The 20,371-nt window shown below is 46.1% G+C and overlaps 2 protein-coding genes across 5 annotated transcripts in view; both read left to right on the top strand.

Moving 5' to 3' along the window:
- The window catches only part of frs2a (fibroblast growth factor receptor substrate 2a), a 20,237-nt gene extending 10,816 nt beyond the window's left edge, over positions 1–9,421 (top strand). The window contains exons 2-7 of one of the 2 annotated variants that reach the window (XM_047022790.1): positions 3,934–4,044; positions 4,209–4,299; positions 4,722–4,908; positions 5,972–6,130; positions 6,241–6,404; positions 6,637–9,421. In XM_047022790.1, the coding sequence (XP_046878746.1) occupies positions 4,234–4,299; positions 4,722–4,908; positions 5,972–6,130; positions 6,241–6,404; positions 6,637–7,905 (1,845 nt within the window). In that variant the 5' untranslated portion in view covers positions 3,934–4,044; positions 4,209–4,233 and the 3' untranslated portion in view covers positions 7,906–9,421. The remainder of the gene's footprint in view (positions 1–3,933; positions 4,045–4,208; positions 4,300–4,721; positions 4,909–5,971; positions 6,131–6,240; positions 6,405–6,636) is intronic. The other variant, XM_047022792.1, reaches the window with a different exon arrangement.
- A 194-nt stretch (positions 9,422–9,615) lies between these two features.
- On the top strand, positions 9,616–15,077 carry napepld (N-acyl phosphatidylethanolamine phospholipase D). 3 transcript variants are annotated; one of them, XM_047022795.1, is made up of 5 exons: positions 9,616–9,704; positions 11,845–12,214; positions 13,081–13,727; positions 13,809–13,923; positions 14,451–15,077. In XM_047022795.1, the coding sequence occupies exons 2-5, from the start codon at positions 11,867–11,869 to the stop codon at positions 14,610–14,612; spliced, it is 1,272 nt and encodes a 423-aa protein (XP_046878751.1). In that variant the 5' UTR covers positions 9,616–9,704; positions 11,845–11,866; the 3' UTR covers positions 14,613–15,077. The 3 variants fall into 3 exon arrangements, with proteins under 3 accessions (XP_046878751.1, XP_046878749.1, XP_046878750.1); XM_047022793.1 differs by lacking the exon at positions 9,616–9,704 and adding an exon at positions 9,878–10,230; XM_047022794.1 differs by lacking the exon at positions 9,616–9,704 and adding an exon at positions 10,261–10,793.
- The last annotated feature ends 5,294 nt before the right edge of the window (positions 15,078–20,371 follow it).

Below are 20,371 nucleotides of genomic sequence, written 5' to 3' on the forward strand. Positions count from 1 at the left end.
CCTGACCTCTCAGATGGTCAAATGACTGAAGGTCACACCAGGTCAGAGTTCAGTCTCCCTGTCTTTTAGTTTGTTTTTGTTTTCCCCTCCCCCTCTCCTCTCTCTACCTCTTTTCCCTTCTCTCTCCACTCAGTTTCTCTCTCTTGCTACCTCTCTACTTCTCTCTCCCCCATCTTTCTCTCTCTGTCTCCCCCGTCTCTACCTTTCACTCTGTTTCCTTCGATATCTCCACCTCTGCTTCTCTCTTTCGCCCTTTTCTCTGTCTCTCTCTCCTCCTCCTCCTCTCCTCCCTCACCTAAAAGTAGACCTGTAACTATTGAGGCTTGGCTTCTAGTAAAAGCTTTGCAGGCACATGGGTGTGTAGGTTATATGTCCTGGAGCATGTGTGGGTGGTTTGCATACTAAGTGTGTGTGTGTTTGTGTGCAGGTGTGTAGTGCTTGTTTGTCCTGTATGTGTGTGTGTGTGTGCTTGTGTACTATTGTTGGGTCATAGCGTGCGTGTGTATTAGTGTGTACGGAGTAAACCGAGCCAGTTTAGTGAGTGGGTGTTTTAAGTGGAGTTTCGCTATAGCAGGTTTGCATACACCTTTCAACTGTGTGCGTGGGTGAGAATGTGCACTCTGAGTGGTTCGCGTGTGTGTGGGGGCGAGAATGTGCAATCCCTGTGTGTGTTTGTGTGTGTGTGTGTGTGGAATGTATGTTTTGAGTATTGGGTTAACCTGTCAGGAGCTAAGGTCACCTGACCACAATAATCAGACAGGTCATTACTTAATCAGATAAGGCCAGACACAGACACACACACACACACATATATATGTATATACAGAACAAACAAGCAGTGCACATACACTCACACAAACTATTACCTAGCATCAGATCTTCAAAGCCTCCTTATCTGGTTTCAAAGCAGACAGCTTTAATATGACGTAGTTTAGTAGGGTGGTTTAGGCCAGCGCCCATGTGAGCATGCGAACCTGGGGAGTCCTCTTGGTCTAATGCTAGAAGTTTCCATGTGGAAAGTTGTGTTGGTTTTAATCGGACATCTTTTCTTAGAAATTTCTAGTAGAGAGAAGAGGAGCAGGCCCCCTCACCTTATACAGTACAACAGTAGTGGAACATGCCTGAGTGATACTGCAGGGTGGACTAGACCAGCGTCATGAATTCTGACTGCAGTTTACTTTTTAGAACAGAAGTAAGCTGGAGTACACAGTGCCGCACACACACACACACACACACACACACACATTACCACACTTGCACACACTTATACACACACACTACCAGCTCTCCTATTATGAGTGTTGTGTTCTAGCTGGGCAATTTGCCTGGCGTAGAGCAGAGTAATGAAACACATGCTTTGTTTGTATCATAGTGTAATCTTAAATATTGTTTAGTCTAACCTCTGCAAGCCTCATTTTACTGGATGAAAGTGTGTGAACGTCTGTGTGCGTCCTCTAGCATGTTAAAGCCCATCGTCTCTCTCCTCTGAGAACACTTTTCTCTTCTTCGCAGAGCTAATGCCCTTTAAATGAGTTAGAACTTGTTGTTTCTGATCCCCTCCAACATATCACACACACACACACACAGGCAGACATTTACACAGAGCGGCCTACACGCGCACACACGCACACACAGACACACACACACACACACAGAGGTTGTGATGACAGAGACTCACAGCATTAAACAGACGGCTCTCCCTCCCCCTGTTGATGGAGCCTTTTCTTTATGTGTCTTCCCTCCTTCCTCTGGGGATGGTGTGTGTGTGTGTGTGTGTCAGAGAAGAAGCCTTATCAGAAATCATGATGATGCACAGCAGCTACACTGAGATTGGCAGTGCTGTGCTTAGTTAGGCCTGAGATTGACTAGGCTTGGCTGCTAATAGCTAGGCTAGGCCTGAGATTGGCTAGGCTAGGTTAGGCTAGATTAGGCTTGTTCAAGACGTTGTATAATACATATTTAGTAGAGGTCAGCTAGGTTGATTTAGACTAGGTTTCCCTCCAAGTCCCCCTCTTTAGACTCCAGATTATTTGACTCCAGCCAAACCTCTGGCTCACTGTTTATTTGACTCCCCTACCCCTCTGTTGTCTTTGGTTTAGCCCGCTCCCCTGGCTGCAGCCTGGCAGTCAGCCAGCCGGTTGTGCCCACTGCTGATGACGCGGGGGTGTGCAGCCTGGCCCACAGCAGCTAAGAATAGGCCTGGAATGCCTGGAAGGAATTTGGGGGCTGTGAAGATTCTTCATTTGAGAGAGACAGAACGTGTGTGTGTGTGTGTGTGGAAAGAAAGTCAAATAAAGAGCACTAAAGAGGTGGAAACTGAGAAAGAGAGGGAGAGGGAGGGACAGAAAGGGGGGGAGAGAGGACAACAAAGACAGAGAGGATGATGTCTAGGGAGGAGTGGAGAGAGAGATGGAGAGATAAGGGTGTGGAGATGAGAGAGGTCTAGAGAGACTCTGACACACACCCTGTCTGACCTGCAGACTGACCTCTCTAAATGTCTCTCTCACACACACAAACATTCTTATATCTCTGTTTTTCTCTGTTGCGGGCATTGTTTTATCTCTGTATCTCTCTTTTTCGCTCTCTCTTTCTGGGTGTTGTATTAAGCTCATGTTAACAGAGCCTAGAGAGGTGCATTGTGGGCGAAGGAGGCAGACGCTAAGCTGAGCCCGACTGAGAATGTAATGTTTATGTTGGAAAGAGAGGGGGGGAGAGAGAGAGAAGGAGAGGGTAAAGGGGGATGACGAAGGAGATGAAGAGGGATAGAAAGAGAGACCAAAAAATGATAGAAAATGAGACTCGGAGGGAGGAGGGGGGAGGGAGTACAGAAGCACAGAGTAGATAACCTAGATGGAGTTCAGCTAGTGTACGTTAATTATGAAAGTATGCAGAGTAGCTTAGAGACTGTGGGCAAAGAGCTGGGCCTGTTAGACATGCTACACACAACCTGAGTAACCCTTGCTGTGCCAAACAAACACACACACACACCACCTTTAGTCACTTGTAACTGGGAATTCCCCTGGTTACTGCATTCAGTCAGATGACGTCCAGGACATGGGTCAACCCAGCTGTGTATCTGAGGAGGGGAAGGAGGAGGAGACAGAGAGGGAGGTTGGTGGAGGAAGAGAGGAAACCAAGCCAGGGGTGGGGGGGTGTGAGGAGCAGTAGAACTGCATGGTGTAAGGTCCACAGTAGTGGTCAGGGTAGGGTGTAGGTGGATATAGTATATGTATATAGTCTGGATCCTGAGATGTAGGTTACAGTCCCCGTCTCTTGTTCTGTCTTAGAATAGATGGGATCTCCTCCACCACTAACACGCCGTCTGTCACAAACAGATGGTCTCTCTCTCTGTCTAATATTCCATGAAAGATTGAGGGTGTACTATAGCCCGGAGCCATCAGTTTTCATTAGAGCGTTCACACAAACACATACCTGCCACTTTAGTCTTCTTATTAATGCTTGTTACAATCACATCATCAAGTTATGTCTCCCTCCCTCCCTCCCTCGCCCGCTCGCTCACTCACTCACTCTCCCAATCATCCTCCACTCCCTCCCTCCCTCCCCCTCCTACACAGCATTCCTTCCTCCGCCCACCTTCCTGTCGTCTTTTCTCGTTTATCTTCGGGCCTTGGCCCGTCACTCCATCACTGTCACGGGCCAGAACCCACTCGCCCGCTGCCAGAGGAGCGGAGCCTGCAGTTAGGATGGGGAATGTAGTTTGTATGTGATGAGTATGTAGTGGCCTTGTAACATGTTATAGGCCTACTTCAGGATTTGGGAGTACAGATGTTTAATTTGTATTTGATTTCCTTGTTTAACTCTCAAAACTTTAAATTCCTTTTATTTCTGTTTTTCTCTCTCTCCCTTCCCTATCTTTACCTCTCTCCCTCCCTCCCTCCCCCACCCCCCCACCCTCATCACTCTATTCTGCAGGTAGCTAGATGAGGGAGGAGGGGGTCGGCCATGTTGACCAGGTGAGATCAGCCTGACTGACTCGAAGCTGGAGAGCCAATCAGGAACCTCCATGGCAGGATCTGGATCTAGGTGAGTCTCAGACTGCCACCTGCTGTTTGCATGTTGAACTGCACCCTGAAGAGGCTTCAGACCTCAGTTACGGCTCGGAAAAAGAAATACAAAATCATGGCAGCAGGTTTGAACTGTGAGTCAAATGAAGTGCACCTAATGTCCCAGTGTCTGTGTGTGTCCAGAGGAGAGATGGAGCACTAAGAAGCCATGGGAAGCTGCTGTAGCTGTCCTGACACACACTCCCTCTCAGACGATCATCACAGCAAGTTCAAGGTTGGGTCAAGTCCACCTCCCTCCTTCTCTTTCTCTCTCTCCCTCTCACTCCCTCCTGCATGTACCACATGTTGACCAATTAAGTATTCATTCAGTCTCTCTCCTCGTCCCCCCTCTCCTCTCCTCCACCTCCCCTCTCCCCTCCTGGCTGTGTTGTTAATGTGTTAGCTGAGTACAGTCATGTGTTTCTGGTGTAAGAGGCCTATAGATGACTGACTGGCCTCATATCTCAACTATGCCGAATCATTAACCACTTTGACTGCCCCAGGATCACAACCACGCTTTTGTCTGAGGTGTGTGTGTGTGCGTGTAGCTGCGCTTATGTTCTGTGCCTGTGGAATAAGATTATCTGAACATGCTGTTGCTAACTGTGTGTCTGTGTGTGTGGTTGTATGTGTGTGTGTGTGTGTGTGTGTGCGCAGGTGATCAACGTGGATGACGATGGCAATGAGCTGGGCTCAGGAGTGATGGAGCTGACAGATGAGGAGCTGATCTTACACACGCGCAGACGCGAGCCCGTCAACTGGCCCTACCTTTGTCTGCGGCGCTATGGCTGTGACTCAAACCTCTTCTCCTTTGAAAGCGGCCGGCGCTGCCAGACTGGACAGGGTAGGAGCTGCATGGCTCTCTTTATCTAGCTCTCTCTCTCTGTCTCTCTCTCTCTTGCTCTCTCTCTCTCTCTCTCTCTCTCTCTCTCTCTCTCTCTCTCTCTCTCTGTGTCTCTCTCTCTATGTCTCTCTCTCTCTCTCTCTATGTCTCTCTCTCTCTCCCTTCCTCCCTCTTTCTCTCGCTTCCCCTGTCTTCAGCGCTCTCTCTACTTGAAAATGTTTAACTTTTTGAAGCATGTGTTGTGTGTCTCAATCTGTGTCTCTCTCTCTCCCTTTCTCTCAGTCTTTACATCGATGTCTCCCTTTGCTCTCTCCTCGAAAATGTAACATTACACGTATTGTTTGGGTAATTTAATGTGTGTGTGTGTGTGTGTGTGTGTGGTAGAAGGTCAGGCATAAACTAGACAGACACAGTTCTGTCAGTAGGTGAGAGGTCATAGTTCAGTCGTGCCTGTGCATGACCTTTGTGTGACCCTTGACCCCATGCTGACATAAGGATCAGGTGTTCTGTGTTTGTTCAGATGGTGGTCATTCCGCTTCGTCCCTCTTCCATCCCCCTCCCCCCATCCTACTTCATCCCCAACCCCCTCCTCTAGTCCCCCTTCATCCTCGCCCTGTTCCCCCGACCATACACCCCCCCTCTCCCCTCGTTCCTCTTTTCCCCTCGTCCTCCCCTGACATTACCCCCCCCCCCCCCCCCCCCCCATGTCTTCTATGGACACAATACTGTCCCCAGATGGTGGGAGGTGCAGTACTGCTGTCTGACCAGGGGGAGGTGCTGTGTTCCAGGGCCACTGCTCTGCTGTGGCAGAGGTAGTGAGCTACATGTCGTGGTGTTGTGTGTGTGTGTGTATATTTCCCCCCCTGGTCATTTTGGTTTCTGACTGTTCTTCATTCCTCTGAGTATGGTGTGCAGTTAAGTGAACCTGGTGAGGTAGTTGTTGTGTAGCAGACTGTGTGTGTGTGTGTGCGCATGGTGTTTCCATCCTTCTGAGTGTATGTGTGCCTGTGTGTGTACGCCTATTTGTGTGTTGACGTGCATGCCACGTCTTCTCTCCACGCAGGGATCTTTGCGTTCAAGTGTGTGCGCGCTGAGGAGATCTTCAACATGCTGCAGGAGACCATGCACAGTAACAGCATCAGTGTGGTCGAGGAGGCTGTCCTGGAACCTGGCCAGGGCCCCCTGGACCCCGACGCCCCACGCACGCCACGCACGCCCACCAGTGAGGACACACACACACACATTGTGCACTCTCTCTACCCACCCTCTTACAATGGTAGGTGCACACATGCAGACACCAATACTCATCATCTTACTCCTGTTTCTCTTCAGCTCCAGGCTACTCAGTACCTACGGTAGCCAATGGGATTGCTCGCTACCCGTCGTTTGGCGAGGCCTCCTCCCGCCCCTCCAGTCGCCACCCTTCTATAGGCAGCGCCAGACTGCCCTCTGTTGGCGAGGAGGCCACACACCCTCTACTGGTCACCGACGACCCGGTGAGAGTACACACACACAAACACGCACACACTCACGGACGAGCATACACACACCGACATGCAAGAAGACCTGACCTCACACACACCCACAGACCTGCCCACACATTCACGTTGGCCCTTTCTGGCTGCATCAGGACACTCACATATTCCCCCTCTCTCCCCAACTCCCTCTTTTTTCTCATTCTACCTCTCTCTCCCCCCTCCTCTCTTTCTCTCTCTCCCTCTCTCTCAGGTCCACACGTACGTAAACACTTCAGGTATTCAGGAAGACCGACGCTCGCGACCCTGCAGCCACACCCCTTTGGAACTTTGGCTGCCCAATCTGGACAGCTCCTCCGCCACTCCAGCCAATCAAGGGACAGAGGTGGAGCCCCAGGTAGTGCTGGAGGGGGAGAGTGTGAAGTTTGTCCTGGGACCCACTCCTGTCCAGAGACAGAAACAGAGACGGGTAGGTGACAGAGAGAGTGGGCCTGGCCCTGGAGGAGTGGAGCCTGGGACTGGAGTTGGAGCTGGAGCTGGAGGTACGGAAGATGGGGCTGGGCAGAGCGACAGGGAAAGGGAGCCAGGGTTTGGGCTAGGGAATGAGAGTCTGGAGCCAAACGGCTCCAACGACTGTGTGACCCAGTCTGCCGAATGTGACACGGGTTACGACAGTGACGAGCGCAAGGACGCCCCTCCCCCTCCGCCGCTTCCCCCCCAATCAAGCGCCAAGCTCTCTTACGAGCATCACAACGGCACCAGTCACGTGTCAACTCCCGCCCCCTTCTCCGTGCCTAACCCCGCCCCCCGACGCAACCGCCCCGCCCTCCCTTCCCCCGACTTCTCCCACAACGCCAACAACTCCGCCCAGCGGCGGACGGCGCTCCTGAATTACGAGAACCTCCCGTCTCTCCCGCCGGTCTGGGAGACGCCCAAGCGCTTCTCGGCGGGAGAGGACGAGGAGGACGAGGAGGAAGACGAGGACGAGGAGTCGTACGGACGACCAAAGACCCTCAACGGCTACCACCGCCGCCTCCATCATCGTCCTCACCACCACCACCACCACCACCATCATCATCCGCTCCAGCACCCCCTACTGGACCCCATGCATAACTACGTCAACACGGAGAACGTGACCATGCCGCTTAGCGCCAAGCTGGACTCGGCCCGTCTGCCCCGCAGGGAGGGGGGCGGTGGGGGAGGCGCGGGGCCGGGAGGGGGGACGCCCACCGTCTTTAACTTTGACTTCCGGGGGGCGGGGGGGCTGGACCCTCTCAGGCAGCTGAACTACATCGAGGTGGAGATGGAGAAGGGTTCAGACTCCAGCGGGCCTCACACACCTAAGACCCCCACCACCCCCCTGCTGGGGCCCCCCCCGCCACCCCCCGCCCGCCGCACGGAGCTGTACGCCGTCATTGACATTGAGCGCACGGCCGCCATGTCCAGCCTGCAGAAAGCGCTGCCCCGCGACGACGGAACGTCCCGGAAAACCCGACACAACAGCACTGACCTACCCATGTGACCTGATGCCCGGTCATGTGACTGGGGCCACGAAGCACTGTCTTAATCCTCACTCTCCACCTCCCCCACTCTTTATTTCACTTTCTTTCCATTCTCTCCTTCCTACCCACTGTCGGATGACCTTACAATCTCTCTGTCCCTTCTGTTTTCTTTCCCTCTTCTTCACCCTCACACATATACACCCATACACACACAATGCTGTTGAAGGATGCAGATGGCTGCCACATATTTCCTATTGCAAACTGTAATGTAAGTGAAAGCAGCAGTCTTAACTTCCAGCTTGGCTCCACTGTGCCCCTGAGAGCCAGACAAGGGCCGCTACCGTTCCTGTGGCTTTAAAAAGAGCGAACTGCACCTTTTAATTCAATGCCTGTGTCTAATTGGCAGATTGACAACTTGACCAGGCCAATAATAAAGAGTCTTTTTGAATGAACCTTACCATTGGTTTATCACGCTCCCGGTACGAGTACTGATTTGAGTACTGATAATGATTAGTTCCAGACTTATATAAAAAATAATGTACTTGCTGGTATTTACATATTTTACATTGTACACATCTAGTCACTTTAGCCCCGTACGTACAGGACACGGTTTTAGAGGCAGACCAGGGTCAAAACACAGAAGTGAAATACCTATATTTGATGTGTGTTTTATTTACCTCTGTTTGCACTTTTGGGACTGGACCTTTGGTGCCATTGCACTTCTGTGAACGAAAGCTTTCACTTCTTGTCTCAAGTTCACGGTAAGTATTTGCAAATATTATTTGACCCTGGTCCGCTAACAGACGAGTCCTTGTTATCTTAACGACAAGAAACAACAATTGTTTACTGAGCTCTGCAGTCATAAACAACTACAGTCCTAGTTCCAAAGTTCTTCATCTTGCTACCCATGCAGTTGTATTATATTGTAAAATGTATTATATGTTCTAACTTGCTCTATATTTTTTCTACCAAGTTTTAAAAATCATAAATGAATAAATATAGTAATTGTACAAAGAAGTAGTTTACTAGATAATGTTTATTAAACAAATGAAACATTTAGGGGAGCATGCCATCCCTCACTGCCAAATGTAATTTCTCAGCCTGTGATTGGTTACTGAAAGTTGAAACTAGTCATTGATTGGTCAGTAAGAGAATCGATTACCTAAATGTTCCCAATTCCCCCATTCTGATTGGCTCAGCCATCCAGACGCAGCACTAAGTGGTGAGCAGTGAACGACAGCATTTACTGTGTACAATAAAAGCCACAAATATTGTACATTTTTATTGAAACTGATTTTGATATTCGCATTTTTCAGGTATGGATATAATAAGTTTACCAGAAAGTTTGTATTTTTTGGAAACGAGAAAGAAGCAAACTGTGTATTTTGTCATATTCTACATCTTTCCTTATATGCCATCAGTGCCAAAACACACTTTTTTGTAGCATGGCAAAATATTAATAAAAACAAGGAACTAATGTGTCCTGAGATACTGTCTGTCCTGTGAAGCCACACACACACACACACTGTATCCTGCTCTGTCCACAACCTGTCTCAACCCTTATCAAAGTGAATGGGTTGTTATCTGGCTTCTGCAGAGCTTGATAACAACCCATTCAGTTGAAGCAGGTGTGTTGGAAGATGGAAATATCTAAAGCATACGGGGGCAGGGAGTCACTCTCCCTCTCTGTCTGCCCCTTCTCTTTCAAAAACCTTGTTCAACCTCAATTTACCGTCGGAGGACATGAGTAAACAAACTATTTAGGACTGTGACAAACCTGGGTCGATTACAGATATCAATTAGGCTACATTTAAACCAGGTATGGCACTTATCTGTTGGTTTCATTGCAGCGCTTGAGTTTACATGTATTTGGCAGTTTTTTCACATTGAAATCTCTCATCGAGGTGTGTTAATCTCTATTGTGAATAGACATAGTGAAAAATATGCACCAATATGCTTGTGGACTTCGCTGCAAAATTATTTATTCATATCGTCCACTGGGGTAGGAATTCCTCACCTCACCAACATGGCCGTATGTTTGACCAAAAATGTTTTAGGGCTTATACTGGGTAGTGGCCCACTACTAAATTCGGAAGTAGATCATAGCCGTGTGACCATGAGCTGCTTTCAAAACTTGCTACGGTTCATTATGTAAAATGCATTAGTGAGTATGTGAGCACGAGGCCAACTCAAATGGAGGCGACTAGACTATGTGTCGTTCATTTTGTGTCCGTTTTTAAGACATTAACTCCGTCTCCGCAACTTTGGAAAACCATTCGAGGTCTCCGCTTCAGATCTCTCCACCGCTCATGTCTCGTTAAAACTGAGATGAAAACTCAATTGAGGTAAAAATGTCAAATGTTTTCAGAATTACTTTTTGGTGCTTATGTGCCTTCGTTTTATACTTTGCAGCGCAGATGTAAGACTTGTCAATAACTGTGCAACTTTGTTGCAAACAGGCTACAACAACGACCACAACACAAGCGTTTGGTAACGTGTGTTGACGTCACATTTTCAATTCCAATTTCCAGGAACTTGTAATAGTTTGGCGATCAAGCTTTTGAGCTTACATTTTACTGGCTTACCTCAATTAAGGACAGTCTTACACAGTAAGAGGATTAGAGCGGGCTAATTCGTGAGAGGTGATAATTGTGTGCAGTCCTTGGGATATCTGGTTACACTGGTCGTGAAGATGATTTGATTCGTCTCGTAAAGCTAGAAGATGAAACGGACCGCCTCGAGTTTTGTCACATGATCAAGTTTTTGAACAGACGTCAGAATCGGTGGTACCGACAACCGACAAAGACATACGCACTCAAACTCTGCGGCGGAAAGCTGGCTACACTGAACGAGAAATGACACGATACTGACGGATACGCTTAATCACTGTTCTGCGTTCAGTTATCAGGTAGAGTTCCTTAGCATAGGCTTGCAATGCAAAGCGTTAGTTCTAAATTGTGTTCCAACAACGGGATTATATTAGCCTACCTGTCACTCGTTATATAAATGTGTCGATTCCATGTGCAACGTAGCTCCCCGGCCTTTAATAGCTATGTATCTAATGCCAAGTTGTGTGCGGTGATACAAAATCGACATGCTTACCAGTGATCTGTTTTGTTTCGAACCGGCTCGACAAAGAACCGTTTGTGTTGCTAGTGCGTGTCTGCGTTTAGCCAATGGAAGCTCTAAGATACAGTCAATAGTATGGTTATTGAGGGCCCCATAGAGTGTGTGACAACTAGTGCTTCACGTGCGTCCGTTTGTAGGAATCGTGAACTACTGTAGACTGATCAGGTGTAGGTCGCACTAGCATTATTATGCACGGAAACAGCCACGATAACTATTCACTGTGTCCATGCATATGATTGAATGTGGGGAGGAATGCTTGTTAGTCTGTCAGGCCAGAAATGAGAGCTGGTGCTGGATATTAATCATCACGCCATTTACTGTAACTATGAACAGTACCCTACTGTCGGGTGTAAAAGGTAAAATAGTTTCATGCTCAAAGTAGAAGGGCATAATCCATCTGTGAGATACTAAACGGCAGCAAGTTTATTATTTTTAAGTAAATTAAACCAAACAAGCCCACATCTGTTAGGCACACATCCATAAAGACTAGGTTGTTTGACGATGTGAAATGGTTGCAGCTTTGGCAATGTGTGTGACAATCAGATAAAACCCTCAAAAAATGGTCCAAAGTCTGACACACATGCAGATACACCCTCTCTGCAACTGTATGGGTGTGGTGTCACACTGCTTATTTAGTTGAAGAAATTGTTCTGTAATGGTTCTATAGATCAATGAGTGGTCTACCGTGCTATTGTATTTTATGATATAACTATTGATAATGATCAATTATTTTTTTATATCTACATTATGGCACACAGCCCGCTAGCACCATTATAACATCTGTTAGCATATGCTAACATGCTACCTCCATGTCTGCTGTCCCCATCCAGGTTAGGACCGCAAGCTGAGCCCATGGAGGGAGGCAGCAAAGCGGGGTTGGAGGAAAGGCAGGATCTGGTGCAGAGGGCCACCAGCGGGGGAGGGGAGTCAGTGAGGGTGGCGCAGGGCAAGGAGGAAGAGGTGGTTGTCCGACCCAAGGTTACTGACCACGACCAGGCCAGGAAGGGGAGCTCGTCGCGGTCGTCTCGTAAGAGCTACCGTCTGGACTATCGTCTGGAGGAAGATGTGACGCTGTCGGCCCGGGACCGCCACGGCCGTTTCACCAACCCCTGGCCCGACTGGAGGTTCCCCTCGTATGCCACGATTCTCCGCTTCTACCTGCTGGACAAGGACAACAGCGACGTGCCGTCGGACAAGGATGTGAGTGCCATTCAAACAACAAACCCTTCTGTGTATAGGGGGCACCAACACCCGTCCTTAGACCATGGTCACAGATGTCGGGATTCAAACCACAAACCATAGGGTGTCTTGACACCTGCCATTAGCTGCCCACCATTAGACCAAGGAAGATATAAAGTTTAGCACACGGAGGGTCTTCATCAGGGATAGACTAGGGATGCTAGATCTTGCCTGAACTCTTGAGACATCAAACTAGGATAAAACAGTGCACAGGTGGCACTGCTATGTCTCTGCTGGAAGGTGTGTGAGGATAATTATAATGATTATTCCGACGTTTTCACGTCCCCACCCTGTAAGTAGCTCCAGTGAGGCCGTCAGGTTGGAGCCTGTTTTGCGTGCTCGAGAGCTCAGACAGGACTTGAAACATCCGAGAACATGTCACAGTTTGTCTGCTGTGGATAACAGCAGCTCTCAAAGACAATGCTGGAAGACAGCCGAGCCGGACTCAAACCAGGGGTTCCACACCCTGTCCGTCTGTGTCTGTCCTTGTCACTGTGTCTCTGTCTGTCTGTCACTGTCTTTCTCTGTCCCTTTTGATGTTTTTGTGTGTCTCTCTGTGTCCCGCTCTCTTGCGATCGCTCTCTCTCTCTCCCAGCCATGCCAGGAACTCTTGCTCCCTGCTCCAGTAACAGTGAGAGTAATTATAACTGCAGCGTGTAAACCTAGATACCTCAAGGCTGGGGTTATGGCTGGTGTACTCTCACACACTTCCTTCCTCTCTTCAAGTTCCTTCCTTCCTTTCATGTCCTTTTCTCTCCGCTCCATTATATTAAACTCATTATTTCTCTCTCTCTGTCTCCACTTGCCCCCCCCCCCCCCCCGCCCAGGTTCTGGACAGGGAACTTCCTGTGGTGAAGCCCTACTTCCTCGAGAATCCTGAGCAGACAGGAGGGGCGGCACCTGGCATACGGGTGACCTGGCTAGGCCACGCCTCCGTCCTGGTGGAGATGGATGACCTGGTCATCCTGACCGAACCCATCTTCAGCCAGAGGGCCTCACCGCTGCAGTTCCTGGGGCCCAAGCGCTTCCGGGGTCCCCCCTGCACGGTGGATCAACTCCCCAGGGTGGACGCTGTCCTTATCAGCCACACCCACTACGACCACCTGGACTTGGGCACCGTGACGGCGCTCAACGAGCGTTTTGGGAGCGAGCTGCGCTGGTTCGTGCCGCTGGGCCTCCTGGACTGGATGCAGAAGAACGGCTGCGAGAACGTAATCGAGCTGGACTGGTGGAAGGAGAACTGCGTGCCGGGCCATGACGACGTCACCTTTGTGTTCACGCCGGCACAGCACTGGTGCAAACGCACGCCCACCGACGACAACAAGGTCCTGTGGGGCAGCTGGTCTGTCCTCGGGCCCGGCGGACGCTTCTTTTTCGCTGGAGACACGGGGTACTGCCCCGGCTTCCGGGAGATAGGACGCCGCTACGGACCCTTCGACCTGGCCGCCATCCCCATCGGAGCCTACCTGCCCAGGTATGAGGTCGAAAATGGATCTTGACTGGTTGTGCGCCTAATGTGTGTGATGTATTACTGACCAGTGTGTTGTCCCTCCAGAAACATGATGCGTAGTCAGCACGTGGACCCAGAGCAGGCTGTGCTCATCCACCAGGACATCCAAGCCAAACACTCCCTGGCCATCCACTGGGGAACCTTCGCCCTGGCCAACGAGGTGAGCATGTACCCAGCACTCCTACACCCTGGCTCCATGTCTAATGCCTGGCAGGGAAGGGATGAGCGAGAGGGAGCGAGCGAGAGGGAGCGAGCGAGAGGCTAAATGTCAGGGCAAGAGTCATCAATCACGCTTGGCTGAGTCCTTAGACAGCGACAAACACACACACCAGCAGCAGCAGCAAGCGTCTCTCCTGGTGCCCGTAGAGACCAAAGGTTAAAAGGTCTCCGACAGCCTGTGTGCGTGCTGAACACAAAGGAACACAAAGGTGGGATTGTTTAGGATTCACAATAGCAGTAGGAACACACTGGCATGGTTGAAATATTCTGAGGTGAATTAGGCCAATATGGTCTAAATGGCATTCAAAATCCGTTCTAAATCTGAAACATTTGCTTGACCAAGTCAGACCTAGCTGGGAGCTAAAGGCTAGTGTCTCTCCCGCTACTCCATTTTTCTATGATTCTCCTTCTGTCTGTCTCACTTTTTCTCTCTACTCTCCCCTTTATCTCTCTTTCCCTCTCTCTCAGTATTACCTAGAGCCTCCAGTCAAGCTGAGGGAGGCTATGGAGAAGAATGGGTTAAACACAGACACCTTCTTCACCCTCAATCATGGAGAGTCCCGAGTGATCAGTACAGAGGAAGAAGTCTTTGAATCATTGGAAGAATTGCCCCAAATCGAACCCCTTTGAAGTGGCCTCAGGAAGTGTGTGCATGAAGAGTCTAAACACCATCTTGGGAGATTTGACTGCTGTATGCTGTTAGACAATAGCTCTAACTTGCTGTCTGATTGGCCGGTCCATTTATCTTCCTGTCAAATCTTCTTGAGATTGTGTGTTGCTTGCAGAGGTTGTCACGGGGACTGCACTGTGGATGTTAATCCTCTCCATGTCAGAAGGATCCTGAATCAGATGGAATTCACTTATTCAGATAGATGGCACACTGATTCAGATAGATGATTCCTCTGAATCACTGCATCCTCTGTTTCCCTCCTCCAGTGACTCTCCAAATGCCAAATGTCTGGTTTGTAATCAGTTAGAGATTAATGAACAGTCTGTTCTATTACTGGGCTGTTCTGCTGAATGAAAACTGTATAATTTTATTGAAATGCACATCTATGTTCTTGTATAAACTGCAATACATATTGCGAATATGGATCCTTTTGTTTTCAATTCTTGACAAGGCTAAACTTGGCTGGCTCTAAGTTAGTTACCAGGAACAATTTGAAGAATGTTTGATCCTATTAGTTGGCTTGGTAACGGAAAAGGAGAGTTTAGTATTGAGTCTAAACAGCATTCTAGAACAATCAAGCATATTCTGGAACATGGGCTTATGCTCAGTGTTCTGGAACTTCCGATTGTTTCCTCCCCTTACCCAGAACCCTCACCAGACATAAATTCACGGACGGGCATGCCATTGTTTTTGGGGGGGCACAAATTTTAATAAATCTCATCATGTAACATTATCTTAATTATCTTCCAAAATAGAACTGATAATTCAAACAGGTCTACACATATAACTGATTTGATTTGGTATTGAAACAGGTAAGTCATGGACAACTAGCCTACCATTGCGCAGAACCGGTTTATGCAGAAAATAAAAAGAGGAGCGTTAGGCCTCTTGAACCGCAAAGCTTGAACTTAGACAGGGTTCCTGCAGGTTTCAGTAAGTCAAATTAAGACCATAAAGATTGAAATTTAAGACCTACATGATGCATTACCCCAAAAAATATTCTAATCAAAGAAATTCTGAAAAAATATTAAATGAATTCAGTCATTAAAAAAGCATTAATTAAATGTACATCTAAAGCAATAACATTAGCAACCTCATTTAATTTCATTCTGCATTAAGTGCTAAGGGTGGGGGAAAAAATCGATTCACATATGAATCGCGATTCAGTATTCTAATGATACACTTTTTTTTATGTAAGCATATATTGAATCGCAATTTGATCAGAAATAAAAAGAATCGTGAATCGATTAATCAAATCGTGACCCCAAGAATCAAATCGAGTCGTGCGGGACCAAAAGATTCCCACCCCTAATAGACGGTAAGCTGTACATTTCTGTTTAATATTGATCTGTGTCTATTCAAGAAAAGTCTACTTATGGTCACTGTAATTTGTGAACAAGTTCTTAGAAAAGAAAGAAAAGAAGGCTTAGTATTGTTTTATAACTTATTAGCAGAAACAAAATGTACGTTGTCCTTTGGCATTTAGTAGTGTCATAAGGACAATTACACAATCTTGTAGAAAGTAACTTTGCAGGAAACCTCTGTTGCTCAGTGGGTAAGCATGTTTACAATCGAGTCTCCTGCCAAACATGGTACCCCTGGTACAAATCTTGCTCAAACCAATTGATAATTAATTTAACTGATATCAGTTAAGTAATATATATGTTATGTCAGCCTGGTTTCAAATCCAGCCTTCACCCTTTTCTGTATGTCTTCCTCCCTCTCCATTCTTTTCCTGTCACACTTCAATTAATGGTCCAATACAGTAGGTCAAACACAATCCACAACTCAATAAACTGAGGGAAATAACCACACAACTTGTCTTTTAAAGTTTTTATTTTTTATAAATCCATTTAAATTATCTGACCAATAGAAGGGGTTTGATTAATGTAGCCTTCAGTCCTATTGGCTGGCCCACATGACCTTTGACCCCCCCTAATGGAGAGCGATGACTGCTGCTGAAACGTGTGTGTGTTTTGGGTGACAAACCCGACCACACCCAACCAGAGATGGTATAACAGGGTTGTTGTGTAAAAGATGATTAGTTTTCTAAGCGTTGTGTCAGTAGTTCAGACCTTGTGTGCTCTGCCTATGGCATAGGCATAGTTAGCTTCGGCAGTGTTGTGTACTCTGTACTGTCGCCGTCTTAGTCACTTTTTCCACCACCCTTGGTGGTTGTTGATTAACATTAACGACACGCCATATATCCATATAGTCTAAATAATCAAACAAAAGGTGGGCTTGGTGACAGACTCGTCAGTCATATTTCTTTTTAATAACGTGTACGTCCAGGGCGGGCACAGTTGACTCTGGGGGCGGGGGCGGGCCCGGCCCCCTAAAGCCCGCCCATACCGCCGGGACTGCCCTTACCGGAAGGATGTAGGTAGAGAAGATGAGGGGAAAAAAGACAATTCTGTAGGAAATGCAATTTAATTTTTTAATAACATCATTCCTCAGATAAAAATGCAATGTTACAGGAATATACATTAGAGATTAATTTAAAACTTGCTTTTCAAGGACCATACAGTCTAAATATATTTTTTCTTTTTTCTTTACTGGTAGCGTGCGTTATAAGCAAGACCACTCTGTCACCAAAGACAGACTGACAGTTACAGATACAAACTGTACATCACCTATGTACAAATCAACTTTTTGTTTGCTTTTTATTTCACTTTTATTGAAAATAGGAGTAGAAAAAGTGATTGAATATTCTCATTCATTTATTGTATTCTTTCCCTTTCTAAAATCTAAAATCAAAGAATGAAACAAACGCAGAAAAAGAAAAGCAGTTTTTCAGTTACAAAGTAAAGAAGAGAGAAGGGGAAGGAGGGGTGGGGGTTGTGTAATTTAAGGAGACCCATGCAGAGCTCTTATTCTGAGAAGACAGGATAACTCGTAACGTGGGACCAACGTTACTCGGCAACCCCACAGCCAACCCCATACTCCCAACATGGAGGTCAGGGGTTAGACACCCAGCTTGAAGGAACTCTGTTACAAAATGGCCACCAGCCTGTCTCCATAGCTACCAGAAGCACGATATACTGTAACACTATCTCAAAGTTTTGTCCATAAATAGTGCTGATATTAAATACTACATTTAACAGTAGCGCCACTACTAAATATTAACATTATTTAACATTATCAACAGATAGTTGGTCTTGGTGTGAAACTGAGAATAGCTCCTTTCAAAAGAAATACAACGCAAGAGAGACTAAACATTTGTAAAATATATAACTTTGATCCTTCAACTAGTCCTTAGATTCCTGTGAATGATCAATCAGCCATATAATTGATTCTTAGGGTGTTGATGAAGACCAGTGTGGATATATTGATCCCCTTTACTATCCACCTGTCTGATCCGGACCACAACTAAATATTATTGATCGAAAATAAATCTGTACTAATCAGTCAATAAATAAGTCATTGATCGCTCCTTATTCTCTGAGATGCATAAAGTCACACCACTACGGGCCAGCACTGAATCAAAATCTGAAATAAACCTAACTTTATAATGGAATACCAAAACATTTAAACAAAACAGTCCAACGATCCTCAATAAAATGTGCACATATTATATGGATCTGGTGCGCTTGCGATAACGACTGTATCAAAATATGTTTTGTGTTCCATGTAGAATATGGAACGCTGGCGTGGAACACGGATCATTCAAGATGAAAAAATGAGACTTATTCACCTATCGGGAAGAGAAGCGGAGACAGAGGGTGGGAGATGGTCAGGATTCAACCAATCAACATCATCTACTACACAGCAGCTAGACAAAGCCTTTGGGGACAGAATTTTCATTTGCACTTTTTCCTGAAGTGACCTGTCCTCTCCTTGTCTCCGAGGAGACGGTGTCACACTAAACTACTGGTCTACGTGAAAACAGGGACCTCCTCCAGGATTCTGCCTTCTCTGCATAATTATTAAAAAGATGATGCGGATATTGATGACAATAATGGTCAGGCGTAATAATAATCGTTAACTAACAGTCGTTGAAAAAAGATCCTCCTAGGAAAGGTGCTTCTGAAGGTGCTACACTAATACGGTGTGTGTGTGCGCGTGTGGAAACTGTTGATCACATATCTAGGTGGTCTATTTCTAGACTGATCAACCCCTTGCAGCAGAAGTGAATCCCGTGAGTCAAACGCTCATCTAGAGTTCAAAGGTGAAGGGTCAGGACACAGCCGCATGCTTCTATGTGACTAGAGCATGCATCAACATTCACCCACACACCCCCCATTATGATGTGCAACAGATAGACACAAAACAAACTTTCACAAAAGAAAGCTGGGCTTTCTAGTGTGTGTGGAGGATCCTGGGTCTAAGCTATAGAGAGATAGCTAGATAGTCAGTAAGAGAACCAGAAACCCTGTCCAGAGAGCTGCTCTTCCGGATAATTCAGTCTTCTGGTGTCCTGGATGTCTGCCATGACTCGGCTGCTAAAATACACCCTTCCTGTGACTCCTCAATACATTAAAACATGTTATTATTTAAATCAAAAGTCATTTTACTCCAGTTGCCTTCATCATAAATACAAATTTAACAATCTGATATAGATATATCTGTATATGACATCTAAAATAGAAAACACTAATATGCATTCTTAACTATTCAGTTTTTTCTCATCTAAAAGCCTGCACAGAGGTTCAGATAATATGGAATGCTAATTCCATTAATATTAAATACATAAATATGCCTTATCAATAAACATGAGGCCAAAACATATACAAACTTTAAAATAAATGGATATATATACATATAAATGAGTCAATATAGTAAAACAATTTAAAAGTGTTTTGATTTCGAAATAAAGATTTTCAAAGGACTACTTTTATTTTTTTCAGCTGACTCTCATTTCATAATGCCATAACATGTATTTTCAGTTTTCTTATTCAAATGAATGGGGAATGGTTGAATCGCAAAATCGGTGTTCTCCAGGTAAACTGTGACGCAAGCCGACACAATTTGTTTAACGTTTGTGATACATTTTTATGGTATTATGAAATAAATGTGGCATTATGAACTAAACGTAATTGGAAATATATAAAAGTAGTCCTTTGAATAACGTTTTTTTGAAACAAAAACGATTTATTTATTGTACTATACCAAGTCATTTCTAATGATGCATTTACATATTTATTGCCTCATTTATGTCAAGGTTAATTTAATAGCATATTGAATGGGCATATTTATTTATTTAATATTGACTAAAATGGCATTCCATAAGATAATGGCTGTAAAATGTCAGAAGGTGATGTTCCTGCGCTTTTGAGAAAGAGAAGGTAATGGCTAATGGTGAACCTACATAAGGATTTACCCTTGGAAAGAAGGAAAATAAAGTCTATATTCAAAATAGTCGTCTTAAAATATGTCTGTCTAGATCAAAGGGATCAACAGCAATTCATTTACAAGAAAATAGAACATGTGTGTCTGAACTAAAATGATAGAACTAGAATGAAGACAGATCAGAATTGTGGGATTACTGTGACAAATTCCAGGACAAACAGGAAGTCAACCAGATTTCTTCCTTAACTCAATCCTTCATAATAAAAAGTAGATCATTGGCCACCAAAACAGCAATACTTTCTAGTCCTTGTTCAATCATATTCCTCCCCACATTCTATCAATCCTACTTTTTATAAAAATGTTATTAACCAATCAAAATCCTTCCTCATTCAGAGTAAGATAAGCTACATATTTAGCTGCTATCATTTTA

Source organism: Hypomesus transpacificus, chromosome 7 (assembly GCF_021917145.1).
Source record: "Hypomesus transpacificus isolate Combined female chromosome 7, fHypTra1, whole genome shotgun sequence".
In the NCBI taxonomy this organism is placed as follows: Eukaryota; Metazoa; Chordata; class Actinopteri; order Osmeriformes; family Osmeridae; genus Hypomesus; species Hypomesus transpacificus.